This window comes from Oxyura jamaicensis, chromosome 21 (genome assembly GCF_011077185.1).
Source record: "Oxyura jamaicensis isolate SHBP4307 breed ruddy duck chromosome 21, BPBGC_Ojam_1.0, whole genome shotgun sequence".
NCBI lineage: Eukaryota > Metazoa > Chordata > Aves > Anseriformes > Anatidae > Oxyura > Oxyura jamaicensis.
This window is the reverse complement of record NC_048913.1, coordinates 5,262,505-5,289,520: the sequence shown is the minus strand read 5'-3', so window position 1 is coordinate 5,289,520 and position 27,016 is coordinate 5,262,505. Positions and strand designations below refer to the sequence as shown.

The window sequence follows — 27,016 nt, the reverse complement described above, 5'->3', positions numbered from 1 at the left end:
GCCACTGTGCATGGACGAAAGCATGACCTTTTTGTTCTGCCTCTAATCCTGTCTGAGCCCTCTTCCAGCTGGAGCTTCTGTCATTCCCAGGGGCAAATTCTTTGCAGGCTGCCTGTGATGAGAAACATGTTTTTGTGGAAGCTGGAACAAAGAGCAGGACAAGCCAGACTTTGGTTACCCCACCCCAAAAAGTCACCCTGCTAACACCCCCATCGTATTACGTAGTACTCCGATCCACTCTGCTGCTTCTCTAGCTTACCATAACTCTTCTTTTTTTTGTGTAGTGTGAATTTCTCCACACTCATGCTCACATCATGAGGGGCAAATCTAGAAAAGGGTAGCCACTGTCCTTGCATTCCCTCTTGATTTGAGTTTTGGAAGTATCCAGCATTCAGACAAGCTCCTTGTTGCGTCCAAAACAGTGCAGAAAGGCTTCTGAATCCCCACTCTAAACTATTTAATTGAAAATGAGTCAGCCGGGATTTTATTTCAGATTCAGCTTCTGAATTGTATATCCTAATGCAAGACATCTTTCTCTTGCATACTTTGATTTGCCTGTTTTTAAAAAAGATCTGATACTTCTTTGCTCTATCACTTTGTTTGCTGTTACACCTTACAGAGAACATTATGCAGGACTGGAAAAGAGCATAAATCTTCACATCTGTCATTACTTTCGAGGAAGCATTAGGAGAGACTTGGACAGACATCTCTCTTGGCAGAGACTTTAGCCTTAATGGAATTTGACTTCTTTGAGTATTTGAATCTCTCCCTGTTGCATGGAGAACAGAATAGCAGTCTATTAGGCAGCAGAACCTATTCATGCAAGTCATTGCCACATAAGATCAGCTGTAAAATGTGACAATCTATAGGAATTGATTCCACTGTTGTGTACTGGTGTATTAAAAAATAAATCCTGAATTCAAGTTGTATTTTAGAAAGTGGCATAGCGGTGGGCATATATACGGAGAAACTAGTACCCTGATTGCTGGGTAGGTCTCGGTCCTACTTTTGACTTCCCCCTGGCACTAATAGAGAAATCTAGTCAGAAATTAATTGCCCTATTTTTCTTCCATTATATTTTGTAGGTAGCAATACTCTGCTTCATGATAGCTAAAAAGGTGAGCTCTTAAGGTCAAGAATATTAGGCAGATCCTTTTTAACGTCATTAAGTGTGTCAGTTTGAAGTGGTTGGGAGAATTAAGTCTAAACATCATCACAGTTAGCGTGTACCCTATGCCTATGATGTTGGTTGATGTTACCTAATTAGAGAAGTGTATTAGTATTACTTAATTAGAACTAGATATCTGGCCCCAGAGGGCCAGATTAAATTAGAGGTGGGTGTAAATGACTGCCTTCTCTGTGAAGTTGTTCTGGCAGGTGTATGTGAAGCCAAGAGAAAGAAGAAGAAAAGCTGTGCCCCATGGGTGTTTATTTGTTAGCTAGTCATTGCAAAACCCTTAATATGTATCCGGCAAACGCTTAGAATCTAGAATTCCTGGTGCTTGCTGAGATGGCAAAGACCCTCATCGGCTTTCTGCTGGCAGACTGCAGAAGTCCACGCTTTGCCAAGCTCTCGGAAGCTCTGCTTTTCCCTTCCAGACAGCCAGGAAGAGTGAACTGTTTACATCTATCTTCAGAGATACTCTTAAATGTTCTAACATTCACTTTGCTAAAGCTTACATTAATGACTAAATCCCTAGTAAAGTCTAATAAAATTGTAGTCTACTGCAACTAATTATAAACACCTGAAGTTACTTTGGAACCAGTGAAACGAGAGAGGACTTGATAAGAAACAAACTATGTACTTCCTACAATGACTTGTGAGATTTTATGTTGATCTGATAGATCCTTTCTTGCATAACCAACACACAAAGACTCTGTTTTCTCAAATGTACTGATTCCGGGCATTGGAATAATTTTTAGTGGTATGATGGCAATGTTGTTTTTTGGATTTTCTGGGGGGCGGAAGGTACAGGACGTGACACGGGGAGCATTTAGTTGTTTTCTGAAGTTTGTTGAATCAAGAATTCAAGGATGCCTGAACACAAATAAACAGTAGAATTGGGGCAAAGAGTCTATAAAGCCAATTTCTTGTGCCAGAGGATTATCTGTTCCCCAAAGTATCCACACTGTAGCAATGCCTTCCACTTCTAATCCCAGAAGCAACCTCTCAGCATTTCAGAAGGAAAAACAGGCTTGATTTAGATGGGTAAAAACTGTGAGATGGAGGTTTAATTTTAAACAGAGTTGGGGAGACTGAAAAAAAAGGTTGGCTACTTGTCTAGGCATTGCATACAAGCTGCTTTATTGCAGAAATCAAGTTTTTCTAATAAGGTTTGAGATGCTTTCTAAAGACAGATGTGTGTATTTTCTCCCAGATAGGCTTGGGACCTCTTGAAAAGATTTTATAATTAAAAAAAAAATAAATGTTTAGGGAAGATGTGGAAGGGTTCAGTCTCTTATTTATAAGTCCTTGAAGATTCAATATATTTTGAGTGACAGAATACTATTAGAGACCCTCAGAGATAATGGATGACTGGAAAGCACTCAGATTGTACAAAAGAGAATATTTCTAGGAAACATTAGACATCATGCCTGGGTTTTGTCAAGGAGAAAATCCATCATTTGAGTGTTTTTCCTGCTGAAGCCAGTAAAGTTGTTTTTCATTCGCAGTTCATGCCTGGTTTCTGTTCAAACAGCCTTTAAAATATACAAGCAATAAGAGTGTGTTTCTCTTAAATAACGTTCTTCTTATAGTGATTATAGCTCAGAAGTGAATGCTGAAAACTTGTGTTTTTATTTGATATCTTGATAGTCAAACAATAGAGTCATATAACCTTTCACTACTATTAAAGTAGCTTAAACTGAAGCTAAACTGAAGTTGTGTGGTCTGGATGATCGGGTAGTGAGGTGGGCTGTGAACTGGCTGAAGGGAAGAAGCCAGAGGAGCTTAAGTCTTTCCTGAAAGTTGCCATATGTGACACATGACCTATCAAGCCTATACCTAAAAACTTTTTTGTGTGCAGGGATGTTTGTCTGTAGTGTTATTCATTCTGTCCAGTCCCTAGCACAATATCTAGAAAACAGTTTTGTAATGGTTTTAAAATGTTGTAGAATTTAGGGTGGCTTTTGCCTGAGTGCAGGCCTCATCATATCTGCAGGGAGAGAGGCAATGCTTTAACGGTGGGGAGATGAAAGGGAGGGAGGGAAGCACAGGATGGCGTGATTTCTGAACGTATTTTGAATGCATTAGCAGAGCTCCATGTGGAAATGCTTTTCCAAGAGAAGTACAGTCCGCTGGCGCACTATCACAATTTGTATGCGGAGTTGCGGGTCTGTTAAAAATACATTCATCAGCTGCTGCAGCAGTGAACTGGGGGAACTGTCAATGTGTGTCCCATGATCAGAGCACACTGCATCCCGCAGATGACAGAAAGCAGAATCCAAGCTCTGTTAAAACAAACAGAAAAGCCACAAAACCACAAGGTCAGAACTTAATCCACAAACAATTGCATATTCTTTTGTGTATAAGGCTGAAAAGCAACCAGATGCTGTGTTTACCAAGGTTTTATTGCTCTGAAGAAAGTCTGTGAACATTCAGCCATGTCAATAGAAGCCAATTTGCCTGAATCTAGCTTTGGAGGGATTTTTGTGTTCTTCGTGACAGTTGACATTCTGCGTGCAGGTCTGTTTTTGCCACATCAGTTAATGTTTTCTATTCCCCCTATTTTGTGTAAGCACTCTTAACGTGCTATAACAGTACACTAAATGTCTGACAGATTTCCCAGGCAGCGGTTTATACCAGTCCATAAAATTACTTATCTTCACTCACCGTGTGAGTTAGATCACTTATTACAAGAGAGTAATTTATGGTTAATAATCACAGCGCAGTGTTATATCTCCTGCTGTGTATTCTTTTAAAGCCAAATCCTTCTCCTTCCTCTTCTCTTCTTTTCAATCCCTTTCCTTAAACCTAACAAGACAAAGCTTTGAGTAGGAAGCATTTCATTCTATACAGCCAAGTACAAAACAAAAAAGAGTAATTGAGTGCACCAGGGAGCATTAGCAAAAGTGCAGTACTAATTGTTGTAGAATAAAAGATAACGGCCAATTTGTCAGGACGTGTTGACAAGAAAGATAAGTTGGAAGTAATTAACTATCTGACATACTGGAAGTGATGTTCCTGCCAATGGCTCTTTAAATTATCAGGATATGAAATGTGACAGCCATTTATCACTTTTATGAGGCTCTGCTGTCTGGCTTTCCCCTGGGAAGCATGGAGTAGCACGTTCTTTGACTATCTTGCTTTAAAAAAGGCAGGGATGTACTCCAAGTGCTTTCCATTTTTGGGTGCCTATCTTCTGGAACTGCGATTGTGTTATGTTCTTAGCCTGACAAAGTCTGATTTGAAAAAGGATAATTTACTTGACCTTTCCAGATATCCATAGCGTGTCAACAAGCTTGGCCCTTTAGTTGTCAGGAAAGGAGACTTGCAGGGACAGCACAAAAGTAGCACTTGAAAACTTTCTTTTAATGTTGGACTATAATGTGTTTTGTAGCACGCTCAGCTGTTGGGACATCGCTTTGAACAGTTTGCACTCGTTCTCCGATGCCAAAAGGGAAAGAGGAGAGCAATGAGCCAGAGACTGTTCATTAATAAGCCTTGTAAAATAGCAGGGGCTCGATTAAAAAGTTATTTTCCTCTTTAAAGAGGCATCGAACAAAAGCACTAATAACCAAGCACTGATGTGGAGACAGCCATTTCTGACTGTAGGAACAGAAGGGCAACGTGTGTAACTCCGTAGGGCGGTATGATCGCTAGTGAGAGCTGGTTGTGATAGCTGGTGTTTCTGGCATGATCTTGAAATCTGGAAATAGAAGAATACCAGCATGGGTGTGCACCAGTGCAGGGGTATTACGTGAAATAACGTGGAATTTAATCTTTTTGTTTTCTTGGTAACATTTTTCAGCTGCTCTAGTGATGTAGCTTTTTTCCTGGAGCATTAAAATCCTGACTGTGATTTGTAAAGAAGCTGGTGGTCAGTTTAAGAGAAGGGGAGGGATCTGTACTGTAAGGCCCTTAGTAAATGCAGCTGGTATTTGATTGCAGGAAGGTCTCATAGGCATGGAGGTGGATAAGATTAAGAGAAAGTCTAGGGAGGAAGTTCTAGCTTAAGAACATGAGATTCTGAGGAAATTAAAATGAAGAAATGGAATATGAGAAGCAGGCACAGAAGATTTGCTCAAGTCCCTTTCTGCTCGCTGTGTTAAATCTTGTTTGAATCCGTAAGTTTAGTTGTAGCAAGGAGGAAAAGTGATAGCCAGGGAATTAAAACAAGGAAAAGGTCAGAAGAATCCTTTCCAGCATGGTAGCTGGTGATTCTTTAAAGATGGAAGTCTTTGGAGGTATGCTCGCATGCACGCTGAATTGGCAACATCTGCATGTTGAGTACCAACAGTTATATGCCCTTCTGTGAAATGAGTTGCGCACAACTATGAGTTTCTGGGACGTATGCTTGCCTCTTTGTGAAGTGGATCGTCATCCTACACAAATACTTCCAAAAGGAGTTATGAGTACTAGAGGAAAGACTTCATATCAAAGTCCTCTTTTTGCAGAGAATCCAAATGGAAATCTTCTGAATCAGGAGTCAGGAAACGCTCTGCGATCCAGTTTTATTTCCAGCATGTAGTGTATGTGGTATAGGCTTTCTTGACACTACATCCAGGAAGCTAATTATAATGGTAAAGAAAAGCTAAGAAAGATTTCCACTCAGGTATGTTTTCTGGTAATAGGCATGTACTCTGAATTCTTCCTCCTGTTAGAAATTCCAGAAGTCTCACGTACAGCCTGAGGTTCTCCTGCATGACTTATTGTATTAGCTTCTTTGATAAATTTTGCTTCACAAACGATTGGCAGCTGTTCTCCTTCCTGTGCAGACTGCTCTTTAGAACTGACAATCATACACAGTCACTGTTTTGTGTAACAAGTCCTGAAAATATATGTAAGGAATATACGGGCACCTATTGTTTTGCAAATAGTCAGGGTGTCTCTTATGTGGTCTCATCATTTATGTAAAAGTTTGAAAGAAAAAGGAGCATTTCATTGGTATTTCTAACTGACACAGAGAGTACTATCAAGGAGAAACTCATACCAGCCCCTGAGCGCTGCCAGCTGTGTTAAATGATCTTTCTCTTTCCACCTCTGTAGCATTAACAATAAACTGCAACAGCCAGAAGCAGCTGCTGGGGTACTGGAATATGCCATGAAGCACTTTGGGGAGCTGGTGAGTCCTGCTGGATAATTCTGTTCATCATACCTAATGTTTTCTTTGGAGCTTTTTTGGGGGAAGAGGGGTCTAGACACGTTCTGTGGTTTGTTTCTAAATTAATTACGTTGAGGTTATAGCCCATCTTGTAATATTGCATCATTCGGAGTGCAGGTCCCTTGCTGCCTCTCGGGAGGTGCGCGGTGCACTTAGCAAGCACTGTATTAAGGGAAGGTAGCTGGGGAAGTCTGCACCCAGAGCTAGGCCCTGCGGTTCCAGCAGATGTGCAGCTGGAGGAAAATAAGACCCAGATTACCAAATGCTGTGCTTAAAATGAGTTAAATAATAGCTTATTGCTTGTGCAAGAACCTGATCTGGGGAAGAATTTTGCAGCTATACCTGACAGTGCAGGTGTGGGAAACCAGCAACTTGACCGAGTAAGTGATTTTATTGTGAAGTCTGTTTTTCCTGTGCATTGGGGAAGGAGAAAGTAAGTTCCTGTTCTAAGTTTTAAATGCTTGAGGGATTTTGAGAAACTGAATCAACACCCTAGAGGTAAGAACTTAACTTAAATTATACCTCTTGCCTCCCTCATCTAGGAGGTACCTGAACCTATAAGAGTTCACAGATACTATTTTTCGGAATAGTATGTTGGCTAGTCCCTTACAGCCTTGACTGTTCACAGAAATAAAACAACACCTTTCTGTATGTGCCTTTCTCTTTGTGACTTACCTTTTTCCTTCTTTTTGTCATTAATAATAATTTCATTTGCCTTCAGGGTTTCAAGTATCTATATTCTCCTGCCAATTCTACACTGTTAAAAAAATTATTTTGCATTGATAATTCTTGCAGTGTCTTAAGGAGTTTGGGAACAGAAGGCAGCCCTGGGAGCATGGTAGACTTTTTTTTTTTTTTTTTTTTTTCCATTAGGAACCACTAGCAAGTGAGAACAGGTATAAGCACAGTATGGTGGAACTCGGTCAGACTGAATTCCTCTCGTATTAGGATAATGTGAAGTTTCAACCTAGACTGGAAAAAGAGATTTGTTCTGGTAGAAGAACGGACTTCAGACCATCTATACAGCTTCTTGTGATTCCTGGGACCTCAGTTTTAGCAGTAATGTAGTTTAAAATGCAGTTTCTCAGAGCAGGCAATGAAAAGAAATTAAGAGGGTCTGTGAGCTCTACTTTCAGGAACTTACTTGAAATATTATGACTGAGCTGAGAAGTTAAAGGGCTGGTATATAAACATCCCAAGTAGAAGACCTGGCATGCAGAGCATGGTTTATATTGATTTTGCCCACAGGGCTGGGAAAAGAATCCACACTGCAGCATATGTCAAGACATGAGCTGCCAAAGGCTGAGCAGAAAAAATATTGGCAGAGATCAGGATGGAAAAAAATATCAAAAAATCAAGTCATTTTATTTCTTGAAAATTAGAAACAAGATCTAGAAAGAGATTAGAGAAAGGTTTGTGCAGCTGATAAGGATTACCACTTGTTTTTTTTTTTTTTTTAAGTCTATGTTACAAACTACAGCCTCCCCTTGTAAGGGTTATCATTAGACCCCAACATCCTGCCTGCCTGCAGTCTTGGAAAATGGACTAGCAGATGCACTGTCTTTTTTTGGTTTTGGTTTGTTTGTTTGTTTTCCCCCAGTTAGTCACTCCCTTCCTCTACACAGGACTGTTTTTACTTGAATGCAAGCACGTGCAACAATAGCAAATGGAGTATTTTATAAATTTACCATTCTTCCTATTTGCTGCTTTTCCCCCTTTATGCCACTGCTCCAAAAAGAAAAGCTAGTATTTCAGAGTCAGGGAAAACTGGTGGATGATGTTGGATTCATCTCCCTGGTAAACCTGAGTTCATTTCTGTGCAGGCTGAGCGATACTCGGAATTTGTGTTTTCTCTGTATCAGGGAAGTCCATGGGGATGTTTAGAATGAACAAAGGGCTAAGTGATCACCACAGAGACAGAATTTTCCAGGAAAAGTAGCAGTAGTTAATATAGAATGGTAAATGCTAATGTTGCTATTTATTCTGATTTTTTTTTTCTTCTCTATCCCCCAGGAAATTCAAGCCACCTGGTATGAAAAGCTTCATGAGTGGGAAGATGCTCTGGTGGCCTATGACAAGAAGATGGACACAAACAAAGATGATCCTGAGCTGATGCTAGGACGGATGCGTTGCTTGGAAGCACTTGGAGAATGGTAAGGGGGAATGCCTGAAGATTGAGAAGAGGGCAGTTATACTGGGTAGTCTGTCCCTTATTAAGATCATCTGCAGCCTCTCCTCTTGCTGTTTTATATTTCCTTCTAGTTTCAGAAATGCAAGTTACTGTACTTGTTAAAATCTTGCCTAACTCTTCTGTGGTTGCCATCACTTGGGTGATTTTTTTTTGCCTGAATTCCTTCTTACTACTGCTTACCTAACAGTTCGAGCATTTCCAGCAATTTCTTGCATTTTTCATGGTAGTCAGAAATGGAAGTACTGTCTCTAAGTGTTTGGGGATGGACTATCTGATAAGTTAAGGTCTCTCTTAAAGGGAATGTGCAGCCTGATCATCAGATCAACTGCATTTTAAAGAGAAAGAAGTTATTAAATAGAGAACACCTCTCAGGAAACATTAACTGGGCAGCATTTGTCAAAAACAATCATAAAAAGAGCTTTCCATGGCCCTACTTTGTAAACTCTATTATTAAAATAGAAGAGATTTCTGCATTTACTTGTGGTCAGACCTCATGCCTATCCAGAATGCACAGTCTGCTGCCCAACTGTTACTGAAGTTGTCTGCTTCCCAGTAATCACCTGGGTTTAAGATTATGCTGAACAAACTGCTCCCACTTAAAAACCCTCTTACCACCTCCCTTGCAGATGACTGAGTTTTTTATTATTGCTCTTCTCTTTTAGTGCCAATTAAGCATTTCCTATGTGTGGATATTTGGGATTTCAAACCCTGTATAAATGTGTGTTGTCAACATGTAACTGATGAGAGTAAGTTTTCATGAGAAGTTGACTTGGTAGTGACTTGGAGCCTGCTAGTTAAGTAGGGGCTTCTGATTTTTTCCCTGCTACCCTCAATTCAAAGAAGCTAATTGGAGAAGACATATGCTGTGCACTGCAGTGTGCAGTTCTACCCGGGGGCATAACTGATTTGGTTCAGGAGCCACCTTTGTACTGAACTCCTCGTGTCACTAGAGCTCTCTGCTGATGGGTCCTGACGTGAACCCATGGGATGGCACACAGTAAGGAGATTCCTCTTCACTAAAGTCACTTTACTGTTAGGGAAACAGAGCTGTTTGAGAAACCTAATTCTGACAACATTTTTCTACCGCTTTTCTTTCTGGATGAGGGTGGGGCATATTGGGCATGTTTTTTTCAGTAGGAAAAATGTCTTTTACTGGGCAGTTTTGCGGTCTCCTTTTCTAGGCAGTTTCCAGCAGGGATTCCTTCCTCCTGCAGAACAAGCATTTGTGTAAAATACCCTTTCTGAGCCTTCTCCTTCCTCACAAGTTAGTAACGAATATATTACAAAAGAATTCTGTTCTTCTGTGGAAACCAGACATTAACTTAAACATGTTTTCAGAGACAATCTTACAAAGATCTGTGAGTTTGTCATTATGGATCTGCATTGCATCTGTATGCAGGTGGTATTTTTTGTTTGTTTTCCCTTACAATGCAGAAGTGCCGTTGAAAAGTGCTGTCTGCTACCTTGCAACCGACTATAGAGACATCATCCCAAGACTGAGGATTCCTTGGTTTGGTTTCCGATACTCTTCAGTAGTGCTCAACATGATTATTTTGTGCTGGAGTCTGCTTGGCGTAGCACGAGATTTAATCTAGAATTGATCCTGCAGAGCACCGTTATTTCAGTACTCTGTGCAGTGACATTTTGAAAATACAGACAAAATTTTCTTAGCCGTTTGTCTTCTCACGTAGTTATGTCTGCAAGATCCGTACGACTTTATTATCATCTACTAGGTCTTGATTTACTGCTGTTGCTTGGTTTGGCTTGTTTTTTCTTTTTCTTTTTTTTTTTTCTTTTTTTTTTTTTTTTTTCTCCTGGGCTGTTAAGCTGTCAGAATGACTATCTTGCCTGTGGCAGCCCATTGGGTCTGTTTGACTAACTCATCTTCTTTTTTTGGGAGGGTAGAGGATGACCGCAAAGAAGGCAAGTTGGCAGCTCTTTCACTGCTATAGAGAGTATCCAGCCTGAGAAATTCTGGAACTGCACCACCCGCAGTAATTGGTTTGATTAGCAGAGCATTCACAGTTGGTTTAAAAGACGCAATATAAAAAATCCTTATCTTTCCTCTCTGCTGGAGATGAAAGATTCAGAGTCCCCTCTGAGATCTTGGCATGACAAGTCTTCATACTAGGTTACAGCAACACTGATTCTTTAATTTCCATTTTCAAACTCGGTGTGTTTATCCAAAGTGTTTGACAGTGGGAGCCATTCATAAGCTACTCAGATCATATATTCCTTGTAATGATTCTTGAAAAAAAAAAAAGTCCCTTGTTTGGTGACTTTTGTGTTTTTTTTGTTGTTGTTTTTTTGTTTGTTTGTTTGTTTTCCCTCAGAATATTTTTTTCCACTGGATTTGACAGATCAGTTCATAAAATGCACATTACTAACTGCTGAGGAGCAAATGCAAAATATTGTCTGGATTTGTTTTCAAAGCCTAGCAAGTTCTTAAATTATTTCTGGATGGTAGGGTGTTTGTTATCAGACTAGTGTGTCTCAGTTGGCCAGAAGAGAAGAGGCGAATCCTGTTCTCCACTCTACATAAAAAGAATTGGGGCTGGTTGTCTTCCAGTATGTGAAAACTGATTGTTCAACAAGACAAAATTCTTAGAAGAGGCTTTTCACTGATTAGAAATTGTGGATTCTTCTTAGGGGCCAGCTCCACCAGCAATGCTGTGAAAAGTGGACACAGGTTAATGATGAAACTCAAGCTAAGATGGCGAGGATGGCTGCTGCTGCTGCTTGGGGTCTAGGTGATGTATCCTTCCAGCTTTGCTTCTGTGATAGTATATGACAGCCAACAGTGTAGAAGCACAAATAGTTTTAACTTTGGAACTACAAGATATAAGAAACAGATGAATCAACGCAATTTTTTACGATGGGATATGAAGTAGGTGTCATTCAACACTGAAGCCCTTTGGAAAACCTGCATTTACATAAGGTCTCCCTGTACAATGTCACGAAACAGAGACTGCCTCGTGGGTCTGAGTAGATCAGTTGCTTAACTGGTCCTTTTTGCTTAGTTTTATACTGAACGTAGCTCAGACCTGAAATGAGGCTAATAGAATTCTATTATTTCTGGCAGACCCTTATTTACAAATTAAGACTGTGTCTGTTGAGCATTTTGATGGGTTGGCTGAGTGGCCCATCATAAGTGCAATATATCTACAGGTGGTCCACATATCAGTGATGCCGATAGCTAGGTATTTACTAGATAAGCTTGTAAACCTCTTGCTGTCTGCCATCTGTTGCTGAGAAAGGTTAGTCTTCTGCTCTGTAGAACACTAACCCATTCAGATGTTCTGGAAATGTCAGCATTTCAACTTTTTCATCACAATGAATGCAAGAAACCTCTCAATGAGAGCAATCTGCCTAGAAGAAAAAATAACTGTTTTTGCTTTTTTGCTTGTATATAATCATGTGTGTGCATGGAGAGAGAGAGAGAGAGAAATCAGAACATGCTTTGTTCAAAACTTCGGACCATCTACATAGCAAAACATAGTGATAAATGCCCATAAACAGTCTTGCATTACATTAATGCAGAGCCCCTTAAACTATCACCTTGACTACGCAGAAGATCAACAGTGCTTTGCTGGAAGTGATGGATGGTTCCTCTAGTCCAATCTTTGGCAGTGGCAAAGTGACTTAGAGAAAATGTTAAAACCCCCGCGATTAATGTACCTAATCATGCATTTTAACTGAGAGTCTTCTGACGTCTGTCTTGAAGTAGAAATTGATTAATTGTAAAGATCAAAGAGAATTGATTCAAACAGGTATCAATCTTTTATTAAAATACTGTATGCAGAGGGAACAAATTGCAATACTTATTACCATATTGAATTTAAGCCTAGTCACTGATGTCTAAGCACTGTAGCGTAATTCTGCTCTTATCTCACAGAGAGGGCTGATGTATTGCTGAGGGTATCTGTGTCTCTGCAGGTCAGTGGGATAGCATGGAAGAATATACTTGCATGATCCCAAGGGACACCCACGATGGTGCCTTCTACAGGGCTGTGCTGGCTCTTCATCAGGACCTTTTCTCACTGGCTCAGCAGGTAACTATCTTCCTTGCTGGCTTCCCAAAACCTAGTTTAGGATGAAGTACATTTAGATTACATGTTTGCATGAAAAGACATGCTGTTCTAAAGCAGCTGGCTATAACATGAATTGCCCAATATTTTTTTTCTATTGATGTATTAGACCTTGGCAATGGAGCTAGTCTTGTATTTCTAGAAACACAGCAGTGAATATCTGTACAAATAGTAGAGGTCCAGTGCTGTAGAGCACAGAGTCTTAGTCATTCTTAGGCTTCTTTACTTTTGTCTGTTTTTTAGCCAGACAGTGAAAAAGAATTATTTTAGCAGTGATTCCATTCTGCGAGATCCTGCTTTATAAAAGCCCTTACTGAAGTAAGGCATGCATAAGATTCTCTGTGAGTATTCTGTGCACTTGTATCTGTTGCATTTTTTTCAGTGAAGTGCTCATATATATCATGTACCCAAGCTTCTGCTCTGATTTCTCTGGTAGCAGTGATAAATCTTAAATCAAGATGAGAAATCAAGGCAAGGAATGAGTCCATTAAACAGAGCTGTAATTGTTATGCATTCTTGCCACAGAGGAGATTTGCAGAGGGACTTTTTCCCTTCCGTAGATGTGAAGCATGTTGTTTACTTTCCAAGGAAGCTCAAGTAGCATTTCTCAGAATTCTGTGCAGACTTGCCAACTTAGATAAAGGAATAAGTAGTTCAGTCTGCTCTGTCAAAACCCATACGTAGATTTGGAGTGATGTGCACAGTAAAATTAGCCAGGTATTCAAAGGGGTAGAGTTTGTGATTAACCTTTTAACACTTTGAACAGGAGAAACTATACGTAAGAGATTATGTAATGACTGGAACCAGAGGAGGACTTATTTCATGCTTGAAGAGCATGGCTTAGTGGCAGGGAGAGAAATGGAATTTGCAGATTGTGTAAAATTCATAAAAACCTGTTGAGTTATGTAAAACAGTGAAAACCATTTTCTGTCATTGTATATTAAGAAAGAGACATTTCTGTAACTGACTCTCTTGCCCTAAAATGTAAAATTCTTTTCCTCCATAAATGTTATTGATGGTGGTCTCTACAGTGGCAGTAGGATTAAAAGTATTGCAACCTTTGATTTGGTAGAAAGACAAATTTCACAGACTATTCGGGTGATACATGAAGCCTCCTTCTTCTATATTACCTACCCCTGGACACAGCTTTCCGATCAATTCTTTCTACTGGTAATATCCTTTGCTGATCCTTGTTGGAGATTGGGAACAATGCCAGCTCTGTTCATGAGACGGAACAGATGAATAGCAGTTTGAACAGTTGGCTCTAGATAAAACACCCCCACCTTCCCTCAAAAATCTATTTTCATTTCAGTGCATTGACAAGGCCAGAGATCTGCTAGATGCTGAGCTGACTGCCATGGCAGGAGAGAGCTACAGTCGAGCCTATGGGGTAAGTGTCTATTAGCCTTCGTTCCCATCATTATTGCTTCATAATACCTCTAGAAATTATGTAAAACTTCTGAATAGTGTTAGTATCAAACATAAGACCTTTGTAGGCCCACAAGTTAAATGGCTTTTGTCATATAAGTGGTACAGCTTCATAAGAAGAACTTAGAGACAAATAGTGAAATGAGCTCTACCCCTCAAAAGAAATAGTTGACATCTACAGATTTTGAATCAGTGGATCATCTAGATGTCAGTATACAGCAGTCTGTCCTTTACCTGTTGGGAAGCTTATGTACTTAAGATTTTGATGCCAAAATACTGTTCGTTAATTACAGATTTGTCTGTAGTGATTGGGATGGAATGTGATTGTTTCCCTCAGGCTATGGTATCCTGCCAGATGCTGTCAGAGCTGGAAGAGGTTATCCAGTATAAACTTGTACCAGAACGCCGTGAGATCATCCGCCAGATATGGTGGGAAAGACTGCAGGTACGTCTGGTGGAAAGATCAAGGATGAAGATGCTGATATTGAGCAGGAACGGCTTCCTTTAAAGTCAGCGTGATGGCTCAGCAAATCTTTCTCTTTCTATCCCAACAGCGAATGTGCTTACATGGCTACATGCTTTCTGTCTCCTTTGTGTTTATTCCTGTTGACTTTTAGGTTAGTCTGCCTGAGGTGCTGATGTGACACCTTAATAGGGTGATTTCAGCCTGGAGATGGATGTGTACAGAATAGAGAGGCTACTAGCTTCTCTAAGGCTGCTTATCTCCATGTTGGATCTCACCCCAAAATACTGGTTTTGATAAAGCTAGTTAGAGCTTTTTACCTGACTTAGCTGCGTTTTAAGGAGAAGGGAATTCTCTCACAATGCTGGTAAACTTGTCAATTCACGTGTGTGTAAAAGGTTGTCCTGTTCCTTTTTGGGCTCTTAAAAGAATATTTCCAGTTGATTAGCATTGTCCTCTTTTAAATCAAGTTTAGCAATGCTGCTTTTCCTGTGTTTGAAGAACGTTTGTGCCTTTTTACTGCCTTCTTGAAACAGAATTCCAGAGCACCTCTGAACGTCTAAAAACAGCCAGGTATTTTGCACTGTGAGGTTTAAAAAAAAAAAAAAAAAAAAAAAAAAAAAAAAAAAAACATAGGGTAAAATGCACTCTACCAAAATTCGGTGTATTTAGAGCATGGAGAAATGATTTCTCCTCATGCAGAGTTCTCTGCTGCCACTGCTGTATGTGCCTCCTTATGAAAGCCTGTTGCTGCTGCATGTTTTTTAGCTGTTTGGGAAACTGTGACAAAGGTTTTGGTCTCCCATCTGCACTCCTGTCTGGAAAAGCTCAGGAGCATTCCACCGGGGTGGAGAAACAGTGTGACAGGAAGTGTAATGTCTGAATACAGCTGTTTATGGTCCTGAAAGCAGTACATACAGTTCTTGTGCATTTTCTAGCTTCTTTTTAATAATTTTCAAATGCCTATTGGATGAGTTGTTTATTTGGGTGTCAGGGAACAAGCTTTGTCCAACTTCCCAGCCCTCAGTTTTGAGGAAAAATCCAAAAGGAAAGAAACAGATGCTTTGATACTAAGGTGCTTGCTGCAATTGGGAATTCTCTTGTTTACCTCACAACTATATCTAAGTTGTCTCTGGATCAGTACCAACTTCAGAGCATCACTGTTACTCTGAGATACTTGATCATTATAGCAAGCACCTTGTGTTTGGTTGTCTCTGTCCCTTCCATAATTCTACTTTACTGTAGCATCCTTGAACACTTCAGATGCACTCATCCTGTTCTGAGGTTGTTGCCCTTCAGGCAGACAAGAACTAGGCAATGCTTGTAAAACCACTGTAGCATTTGGGACTGCATTTTCTGGCAGAATGTCAGTCCAGTCATGCTAGCTTCTAAAAGCAACACATGCAAGGAGAAGAAAAAGGTTGGTGATTTAAAAATTAAAAAATAAAATCTGTCACCATTTGGTTTTGTATCATCTCCATATGGGGGTTGTCACTGTTTAAACCAAAAATAGACTTTAAAAAGGGGTTGAGAAGGGTTATAAAACTCTGGAATTGCTTTGGAATGATTTTGGATGCATTTCTGCTGTAGAAGCTTTTCTCTTTTTTCAATTAGAAGAGATTGTTAGGCTGCAAGCACTGAGCTGACTTCTTGTGCACTCCTGTCTGCAGACTATTATGGTCAGGGACTTAACCAGCTTCAAAATTGCAGTGCTAAGGAAAAGGCCAGATAGTTCTTTATGTCAGCCTGCTGTGATTTATGGGTACAGAAGTCTCTCCATCTTGGGAAAAGTCCCTTCAGATTCTGAATTAGGCTTAAGGCTCTGCGGAGTAGATTGCAGATACAACACTAACGAGTTTTCTTCCTTTTTCTCCCAGGGCTGTCAACGGATTGTGGAAGACTGGCAGAGAATATTAATGGTCCGGTCTCTTGTTGTGAACCCTCACGAGGACATGAGAACGTGGCTCAAGTATGCCAGCTTGTGTGGCAAGAGTGGGAGACTGGTGAGCATTATCGCCCTCTACACCAGGTTTTAGACAACTGACCGTGTCATGCCACTTCAACCTCCCAGATTCTTTCCTTGCCTAAATGGGATGAGCTCTCCTGCAGAAGAGACTGGTCAGAAAATTCTGAAATGCTAAAACTGTAACCAGCATAGAGTTAATGCTTGTAGCCAGGGTTGTTTTTGTGAGACTAATGTTATACCCGAGAGCACCTTCAAGCCAGTTTTTTGTTACCTGCTATACCTGAAAGAAGTTATGCAGCACTGGTAATTATTAATAATAGCGCTCTCTGATGGAGCAATCTCTATCAAATCTAGAAAGTGATTATAGTATCATGAAATGTTACAATCCAATTTCAACAGCCACTATATGATTTAGTACCAAAAATATTTGAAACAGACTTCACACACTCTACTGGCTTCTGAAATGATAATCTAATGCTCAGGTCCAGCAAAGGTATACCATCTATAATGTGGCATTCTTAGGAGTCCAGGAAGTGGTAAAAAGTCTGCTCTGTCTGTATTTTATATGGAGGGAGGGCTTGACTTTTTTTTTTTCTTTTTTTTTTTTACTGGCAGGCAATTCTGGGGTGAATGTGAGACGGAGGTAAGAATGAGCTTGTTCTAACCTTTTTTTTTCTCTTTGTAATTTTCTCCAGGCTTTGGCCCATAAGACGCTCGTCCTGCTCTTGGGAGTAGATCCTTCTCGACAGCTGGATCACCCACTGCCAACAGTGCATCCCCAAGTGACTTACGCGTACATGAAACACATGTGGAAGAGTGCCCGTAAGGTACAAAAAGAACATAGTACCCTCTACATTTCATTGCTTACGTTTTGCACAGTGCCCATGCACGTTAGATCTTCATAATTGACACAGAACAAAGTCAAGGCTGAAGGTTTCACTTTCTTCACCTAAAAAAAGAGTAACTAGTCCCTTTCCTTATTGTTATTCAGTAGACAAGCTTTTGAAATTTTATTTTAAATCTCCATAGTGACAGAGAAGGCCTGGCCCAACTTATTTCCTCCATGGGAAGATTGTCTTTGTTAAACCAGTATCAGCTACTCATGGCATGCAGCTAAGATTAATGGTCAGTAGTAGCTCTTCTGTCCTCACCAGGGTTTTATTGCGTAGGCTCAGTACTTGACTTTTAGTCCACTGTTCTGATTGCCAGGTCTCCATGCTGTACATATGGTCAGGGTTACACACTAAAAGAGAGAAGGAGGTTTTTTATTTCCAGTGAATTTCACGAACAATTTGTACTCTAGCTGTTGAGTAGAACTGACTTTTATTAAGGACATGATTGAAAACTTCTAACTGAAAGACAGCTGAAAAGTACATAAGGTTTTGTCAGGGGAACAGTTTGGCTCTGAGGAGCCTAGGGTGAATGTTTTTGACATTGCAACATAGAGAATTTACATACTCAAATCCAATAAGCTCCAGTCTGGGTAACTTATCTTTTTTTTTAAAGATACATTAAAGCCTCCATTTATTCTCATGCTCTGCCACTTCTTTTTTTTCTTTTTTTTTTTTTTTTTTAAATACTTTTCCTGCCTTTGGGATTGCCAGCACTGGAGCAGAGCCACTTCTATGGGATGACTGCCATGACCTAACTATTCTTTATTTGAATTTAAAAAACAGAAGGGGATGCTGATGAGGCCCTGTTCTGTTGGCTTTGTAAAACAGTGTAATGGTCTCTTGCTTTCTTCATTCAGGAGTATATGGGTCATCTCTGCCTCTCTGACTGAAAGTGGACTTTTCTCTTTGACGTGTGATAAAGAAATAGGCAAAAAAAAAAAATGCAGGAAGGCACAAAGATTTAGGGAGTGAAGAGAATATATCTAAAAGAAGCTGTTATAAGATTTTGTGGAGCCCATGAAGATAGGAAAAATAGAAAAACAGCAAATATGAGAAGGAGAAACAGACGTGGCTGCAATCACAGCCTCTTGCTTGTTGAATGATTTCCTATTTTCCTGTAGCACATAAGCTGTGTGAATAGGGACTTTTTCTTTAACACATTATAAGTGGGAGTTTACAGTGCTGAGGGAGAAGTACTTTCCCCAAAATAGCGCTAATCCTGGACCTGCATATGAGTCCCAATGCTTTCTGTGAGCACGCGTCTGCTGGAAGGGCTGACTCAATGATTCAGACTTCTGTGGCACTTGGAAAGTATATGCTTAGTTTTGAAATTCACAGCTAAAGGTGTGGCTCTGTGGCAGAAGGAGCTAAGTTAGGGTACAGCGGAGTTTGCAGTCAGACTCCAGCATCTGTATACACCAAACACCGAAGGAGTCTTGGGAATTCTCCTGTGCTGGTACCAGGAGCGTTACGTGGCTGGGTGTATCCTTCTGCGCTGTTTTGGGGTAACTAAATAATAGTCAGATGTAGTGATGTGCATAGGCCAGAGGTTTAGGAGAGTGTGTTTGCTTGATTTGGTATCCTAAGCAACAGCCCAGTGAGGTAGGCTGGCATGGTATGAAATGACCATTTCCTCTAGCTGAGGAGTTTAACTTTGATTGGTTGACTTAAAATATTTTCCTTACCATCAATTTGGTGCTTGCCAGATCCAGCAGGAGACAAGCTGGGGTCTGGATGGAAACCTGCTATATAGCACCTGGAGAGCTGCTCAGTAATCTTTTCTTAAACAACAGATAAAAAGGTGAAGAAGTAAACCCCACTGCATTTTGTTCTAAGAAGGACTTCTGCTAGCACCTTCTCTCTGCAGACATACAGTATAGCAAAGCTGCGTACAGGTTTAGGAATTCAGTTGTTAGCAAAAACATACTGCCTTCAGTCTGGATTGCTCGACGTGTCAATTTCTGGTGATTAATTTTCTATATTAATGGAAACTGAAGAATTTTACCCTGTGCTTTGACTCTACAAGCAGACCGTTGGGTGTGTCCAGATAAGAGAGGGAGCACACAGATGTTTGGCAATGTCTTTGTCTATTTTTTGATGAATGTCTGGCACAACAGCATTACCATATTTAAGGTTATTCTTCCCTCCCATTTCTAATCAAGTATCTAGGTTATTAGTTGTGGAATGCTCCCACCCTTTAATAATGCGATACTTTAATTTTGCCTTGGGCAAATCCCTTTTTCATGACAACTGACTTGCGCATGCTGACATTTGAACTGGACAGATAAGGCATTTCAGCTCAGGTGATTCTTGCCTCACTGTGAAGTATCTCATTCCTGTAGGTGGAACAGAAGTAAATTGGACTCTTCACAGCACATTCTGCAGTTTCTGACCTGAAATGACCTTGCAGATTGCAAGAGCTTTACTGTGATTGCTTCCAGTGAAGCATACACACTTTTTTTCTTAAATCGTCAGTTTCTTTTCCCCATAATTCTTCCAAGGAATTTCAAAGCATGTTCCCCTAGAATTTGATAGTGGAAGTCACCACTACTGCCTTATCTAGTCTGCTGGCAAAGGAGCAACATACATTTGTACTTCCTAAACAACTTCAGAAGGAATCGAGATTTTTATTTGTTGAAACAACTCATAGTTTAGGTCCTGTGGCGTGTCCTGTAAGTCTAGCCAAAGCTTGGGGTTTAGGAGGGAAGATCAGGAAGCTGCAAGGTTTCCTTTAGGCAGTATTTTCTCAATTTGTCTTCTCCAAGCCATAGCATATTACAGATAGGCTTCTCAGGAGCTTATTTATTAGGCACGACAGACCTGGTATAAATTGATTCTAGAGATATATTAATGGTTAAAAGGCTTTGAAAGAAAACAAAGCTATATTTTTTGCTTTCGGCGAAGTCTAACTTCCACCTTGTCTTTCTCTTGTGAATTTTTATTTAACCCCCATGGTCCTTACCACAACTATCATCCAATTACAGATTGATGCATTCCAGCACATGCAGCTCTTCGTACAGACAATGCAGCAGCAGGCACAGCATGCTATTGCAACTGAGGACCAGCAGCACAAGCAGGAACTCCACAAGCTCATGGCACGGTCAGTACCTGGTCCTTGGAGACCCTTTAACTGTATGGTGACACTGATGTTCTTCCTGAGGTTGCGGGGTCCATGCAGATGATATATTTCAGACAAGGCCCATTCTTTAATTAAGAAAATGTAGGATTTCTCGTTTTGACAGTAGAAACCCCTTTGGTACACATTGTTATTTACCTCCATAATTTCTGTAAACGTTATTATGATGCATCAGTGTAAACAAGTTTGTATTTGGCCCTGGCAGCTGCTTGTGTTTTTCCAGCACTGTGGCTCACTGACAGAAGGCATTGCTCTCATCTTTCTTTTTTCAGGAGATCCAGTCAGTAGGAAAGAAACGCTTCCCACATGCCTGGCAGATCTCTGCTTGGCAGTGTGTGCCCTTAGTGCAACAGCAGTGCTTTGGGTATTCGGTGCTCAGCATGTGATTGGCTCTTAAAATATTGTTGTATTAAAAATACATCTCATAAGCTCTGTTTTCCTCCATGAGCCTGGGGTTACCAGATCTGTTGTTTCCAATTTAAAGAAGAAATTGCATAGCATTCACTACTGAACAGATTGGATTTTTTATTATTTTTAAGGGACGCATGCACTTAATTTAATTTTATGAGAATGGAAACCTGATAATAGCATCATCTTAGCTTTTTCAGACTACCTATCCTGGAAGACACGTTAGTAATGAGTTATTTTTCTTGCACAAGGCACGCTGGAAAACTCAAAATATAGAAAGGACATCTGTGTAACTGTGGTATTTAGTCTGAAGGAGCAAAGTATTAAACCTTGCACAGACCTTCACAGCCACACCCCACTGCAGTGAAAATATGTTGGTTTTTCTTTCCTTTGGGAGGGGATGACTTAATGGGGTTCTGGCTTGGGGGAAGAGCATTCAGTCTGTTTTCACTGGCTGGGCAGTGGGTGTTCTCTCTAGAATTCTAGTTCATAACGGTGATAAGTATAGCTAGTCAGCACATACATTGTGTGCCTTTTATCACTACTAATTAAGTCTTTTGATGCTTTTGCTAGTTAGTTCTGAAATGCATTTTATAACTGGGGACCAAAGCTTGATCCTTGCCTTGCTTCCTAAACGTGAAACCAATACCCGCTTAGCTCCATGCTTACAAGCAGGATGTAGGTGTTTTGAACCTTACGTGTTCATGCATATGCTCGCTGTGTAGAAGAGGCCCACTGAGTGGGTTTACCAAATGAAATACCTTTCCAACTTTGGATAAGAAGTCTGCCTCTTAAACCAGCAGACTGTTTTCATTCTAGGTTCTGTCTGAGTCAATAATCCCTTTGCTTAACCAGGTGTTTCCTGAAACTGGGTGAGTGGCAGCTGAACCTGCAAGGCATTAACGAGAGTACCATCCCCAAAGTCTTACAATACTACAGTGCTGCAACAGAGCATGATCGCAACTGGTACAAGGTCAGTAAGGAAAAAGGTTCCAGGCACAGTTGCAGGGAGATCAGTGAATCTGATCACATCCAATAACATAGGAAAGGGAGATGGCCTGTAACCATCTGCCTTGTTACCCTTGGTAGGATATGAAAAACAAGAAAGCAATTATGTTTAGAATTTTATCTGGCTGGTACAACTAGGCCACAGTTCAGTTTCTACCCCTCCTTTTGGGACTTTCTCTCTTGTCAGTTAACTGTGTAGGAGAAAGGATAATCTAAATGAAAAACATTTATCTTACATATATCACTTACTGTACTTGAACTAGGAAAGGACCCTTGTCACTAATTCTCCAAAGAGCATTTGACTTCAGGGTTGTGAATTAGCATTTGATGCCAGATCTTTGGGGCAGCCATCTCCTGTATCTCTTCTCATTACACCTCCCCTGGTCCTAGCATATTATTATTCGTTTTAAGCTTTGGAAAATTAAGGAGCATGGGAATGTAATCTGATTTAATTTTGGCTCCTTTGATGCTGTAATGTCCAACATGAAGCTCTTAGCCAAGAATTCATTGTGATGTTAGGATAATAAGGCAATTAAAACTACAAGTGATTAGAGAAAGCAAAACAACGTGTTGTCTGCAGGGCATTACTTACTGCTCATCTGTGCACTCAGAAAGGTTGGATTATTATCTCTAATAATTAGAAAGTACAGGTTATAGAAAGGGTTTCATCATCCTTATGATTTTTGTTGAAGTTCTTCTCTCCTCTTGGCAGGCCTGGCATGCCTGGGCAGTGATGAACTTTGAAGCAGTGCTTCACTATAAACATCAGAACCAGGCCAGAGATGAGAAAAAGAAACTACGTCATGCCAGTGGAGCCAGCATCACCAGCGCCAACACCGAGGGCAGCAACAGTGAGAGCGATGCAGAGAGCACAGAGAACAGCCCCATCCCATCTCCAGTGCAGAAAAAAGTCACTGAGGTATATCACTGAGGTCTTCCCTGTCTAGCTTAGGAGATTGTTAATTATTGCTCAGAAATGAGAAAGGTTTATGGTGGGGAGCAAGCTACTATGTAAGTTTGGTTTGTGGACGTTGTCTGCGTATATATGCTCATAGCTACAACAAAAGCGAGGAAGTTCAGATTAACTCAGTCATAGGGGAAGAGGACTAAAAGTGCAAATGACCCTAAATTTTCAGTGAACAAAGAGCAAAAGCATGGAAGGCTATCCTAGGTGACGCAATGTGCATTAACAAGTTCTCCTGTCTGAGCCCTTCATGGCAGACTTTTACTTACCAGTTATAGCAGAGTTGTAACTTTTAGACTTCTTTGCTGACCATGGTTTTGCCAACAAACTGAAGTATAAAAACATTTCACAGTATGTTCCCTCCCATGCTGAAAGTTCTATATAAATACAGATAAATATATTTTGTCAAGCAAAAATAAACTTCAGGAGCAACATGGCCTGTGAGGAGTATAAGCAGAAGTCAACTATAATGTGGATTAGATTGGTTTCCACATTCAGGATTCCTGTGGATTGATATTCCTGCATAGAACTAATGCAGCAATTTTCATTCCAAAAGGATTTATCTAAGACCCTCTTGATGTACACAGTCCCTGCTGTCCAGGGTTTCTTCCGATCCATATCTCTGTCTCGAGGAAACAACCTACAAGATACTCTCAGGTATGTAATGAAATAAATGAAATAAATTAAGTAAATGCAATGTGGCTGATAAAGGCACGTGGTTTAAGAATAGGTAGAACCTGTTTCTGCTGGTTTTTTGTTGTGGCTAAACTAAGTGAATGCTTAGTCCAAGCAAATATATAGGTGGATGAACCTTTGTCCTCCTACCAGTGCTTGGCTCTTGGAAGAGGAGTTTCTTGTAAATGGGTCTGAAGTTACTTGACTGGAATGTTTGTTTATTTTTGTTGTTTCATTCCTAATGAATGTGTTTCTTCTTTTCAGGGTCCTTACTTTGTGGTTTGATTATGGTCACTGGCCTGATGTGAACGAGGCTTTGGTTGAAGGAGTCAAAGCAATACAAATAGATACTTGGCTGCAGGTAAGGAACACAAAGCACTAAGGCAAATCACAGTTTTAGGGGAAGCTTGGGGATCTGTTACATGTTAGGCATCATGATCCTTTGCTAAACAATTCTGGAGGTGAATGGCAAGAGCAGTGTGTTTGCAGTACTGATTTGCAGTACTGTAACTGATTTAACAAGCATCTTGAATAGAGACAGGAGGAACATTCAGATTGAAAATGATATGCGTTCAGTGGTGATCAAGTATAAAACAACACTGCTGCTCTGTAATCCAGATCGTGAGTCTATTACAAGACAGCCTTTTAGAATAAGTCTTGTAAAAATGACTTAATTTCTTGTTTGAACATTGCACTTCCAAGACACATCTTACTTCTGTATCAAGGTCCTATAATAGTTTTGCATGATGCTCGTCATCTCACGGAGCTGTTCTGCATTTCTGATGCTGGTTGGAATTTTGCTGTGTTATCCTCTATCTTAACAATGAATGATGGGCCTCTATCTCCTTTAAAGACTGTGAGGCCTCTGGCAGAGGGCAGAACAGCATGTGTGAACTGAACACATGAGATGACAGGGATGTTGTTTTTTGCTTATCTTTACTATTAGGTTATCCCTCAGCTCATTGCAAGAATTGACACACCTCGGCCGTTAGTAGGACGTCTCATTCACCAGCTCCTCACAGATATTGGGCGGTACCATCCCCAGGTAAGCTTTGGCTTAGAGAATGAATTTCCATAGACTCGTAGCCAATGAAGGCATTTTCTTTATATTCTATTTCACTGAATCTAGATACCTGCAGTGGAAGTCACAGCAGGTGAGAATTGGGGCTGTTGCAGTTCTGAGGGACTATTTCACCTCATCCCTCTTCAAATAAAAATAGAAATAATAGGTAGATGTGCCATGCAGCAGGGCAACTTCTCTCCTTCTAATGGGAAATTGGATAGCACAGATCACCTTCCCAAATCTAATCTAATTAAGTGACTATTAGGAGGCTGCTCCAGAGATGATTTATCTGAATTCTTCCCACGGTGTGGAAAATCACAAAATGCTAAAGGCAGTTTCCTGTTCTTCCTGTTTAATACAGGCTCTTAAAGTCGTTCTGCTATTCAAAAAAATTAGTCTTCTGAGCTTTTCAGGTTGAAAGATGTCAAATAGCAAGTTCCTACCATCTCTCTCAAGAAGCAAGATTACTTTCTCTTGTCCACCCCTAAGACTGCTATTAGTGTTTTGCTAATCTTTCCATTTATGAATCCCTTCTGTATGGTTCTAAAATGCTCTTGGTTGATATCTCTTGTAGGCTTTGATCTATCCTTTGACTGTGGCCTCTAAATCCACAACCACTGCTCGCCACAATGCTGCAAATAAGATCTTGAAAAACATGTGTGAGCACAGTAACACCCTGGTACAGCAGGCAATGATGGTGAGTGCTTAGTGTACAGTGAGATGGATTGTGTTTCAGATACAACGACACCAAAATGGTTGTTCAATGTTCATTTTGTTCAAGTAGAGGTTTTGTTTTGCCTTTTTTTTCTTAATTTGGAAGTACTTATAGTGTTAATATAAATTAACAAGAATAATTTAATATAAAAAGAACCATAACATTCAGACACTGAGATCTTCTGTCTCCTTACAAATAGAGATGGAATAGATGAAGAATCATTGTTTCACAAAAAGATATTTTTACTTAATGAAAACTGGAAACAAAACAAGCATAGCATGGAAAGAGTGATTTAATTCAATTGCTAAAACTTTCTATGAATAAATGAAAAGTAATGCTTTCAGGCCATGTTACACCAATATATACAAAATTTCAAAGGCCACAAATACAGTGAGAAAAGCCTGATGAGCTTCTTGAACAGAGAGGTATAGCAGAATTGTGGGAGTATTTGTAGCTCCATCTAGCTGACAACAACGAATATTTCATAACCACTAGAATAGAAAGTAGATTTTCATTAAGTTAGCATACATAGTGGGGTTTTTTTGAGTATTTAATCTTTTTTTTTCTGTCCCAAAACAGGTGAGTGAAGAGCTAATCCGAGTAGCAATCCTATGGCACGAGATGTGGCATGAAGGGTTGGAAGAAGCATCTCGCCTATACTTTGGAGAAAGGAATGTCAAGGGAATGTTTGAGGTGCTGGAACCACTTCATGCAATGATGGAGCGTGGGCCTCAGACTTTAAAAGAGACATCCTTCAATCAGGTATCAGCAAATAAACTTCTGTTTGCCTTCAAATTAGGTAGGACATCCACCTGCCCCAGAATTCCAAGAACCACTGCAATCTAATAGAAAGAGGAAGGCTGTTGAGCCTGATTACGTTAGCTGCAGATTTCATTACTTATGCTTGTTTCTGGATCTGTATGATTTTGGGTGACTATGGTATTACATGGGTATACCAGTGCAGATATTTAGTCAAATATCTTTGGAGTCTTATGTCGGCTGGGTATCTGATGAGGCTTGGAAAACATAGCTGCTTTGCAGTTAACTCTTCTAACTCCAGTCTGTTTTGCTTTGTGATAACCACTAACATGGATGGCAGTCATGACCTCTCTCAAATCAGCAAAAGGAATTAACTTGAGCTTGTGAGTCTGCTGTGAAAGGGTGATTCTATTCAGTTGCCTCCTATTGTGAAGTGTATTTGTGAGTAACGTTGCCTAATAAACTCAGCACCTGTCTTAGATCTGGGAATCTCTGGATCTTTAATTCCAACATGCTATAAAAATGTGGGGTCAAAAATCTGTAATGCAATTTGAAAATAGACTGTGATGCTCTGTGTTGGTATTAACTGGTCTCCACCTGTTCCACTGTAGTCTGTAGAAATGTTTTTCTTGTTTTTCACTTCCTCCCTAGGCTTATGGCAGAGATCTAATGGAAGCTCAGGAATGGTGCAGGAAGTACATGAAATCAGGAAATGTCAAGGACCTAACCCAGGCTTGGGATCTCTATTACCATGTGTTCAGGCGTATCTCAAAGCAGCTGCCTCAGGTGAGTGGTGGGGTGCAGTTTAGCTGTGGGTCTTACAGTGCAAGTTGTCAATACAGATCTGTTTCATGTTTTCTGGTTATTCAAAACATTCAGTATTCTGGGAATAACTGCATGTGATTTGCTCAGAAGCTGCGTAAGCAGCAAGCTTGC

General features: G+C 40.2%; 1 protein-coding gene across 3 annotated transcripts in view; it reads left to right on the top strand.

The window, feature by feature from the left end:
• Positions 1 to 27,016, top strand: part of MTOR (mechanistic target of rapamycin kinase) — a 63,283-nt gene that overhangs the window by 27,263 nt on the left and 9,004 nt on the right. For all 3 annotated transcript variants that reach the window (XM_035344380.1, XM_035344378.1, XM_035344379.1), the window contains 17 exons: positions 6,209 to 6,284; positions 8,337 to 8,476; positions 11,164 to 11,264; positions 12,451 to 12,566; positions 13,915 to 13,992; positions 14,368 to 14,475; positions 16,371 to 16,496; positions 17,155 to 17,286; positions 20,337 to 20,452; positions 21,752 to 21,869; positions 22,617 to 22,823; positions 23,425 to 23,525; positions 23,808 to 23,904; positions 24,490 to 24,588; positions 25,181 to 25,303; positions 25,901 to 26,083; positions 26,732 to 26,866. In XM_035344380.1, the coding sequence (XP_035200271.1) occupies positions 6,209 to 6,284; positions 8,337 to 8,476; positions 11,164 to 11,264; positions 12,451 to 12,566; positions 13,915 to 13,992; positions 14,368 to 14,475; positions 16,371 to 16,496; positions 17,155 to 17,286; positions 20,337 to 20,452; positions 21,752 to 21,869; positions 22,617 to 22,823; positions 23,425 to 23,525; positions 23,808 to 23,904; positions 24,490 to 24,588; positions 25,181 to 25,303; positions 25,901 to 26,083; positions 26,732 to 26,866 (2,056 nt within the window). The remainder of the gene's footprint in view (positions 1 to 6,208; positions 6,285 to 8,336; positions 8,477 to 11,163; positions 11,265 to 12,450; positions 12,567 to 13,914; positions 13,993 to 14,367; positions 14,476 to 16,370; positions 16,497 to 17,154; positions 17,287 to 20,336; positions 20,453 to 21,751; positions 21,870 to 22,616; positions 22,824 to 23,424; positions 23,526 to 23,807; positions 23,905 to 24,489; positions 24,589 to 25,180; positions 25,304 to 25,900; positions 26,084 to 26,731; positions 26,867 to 27,016) is intronic.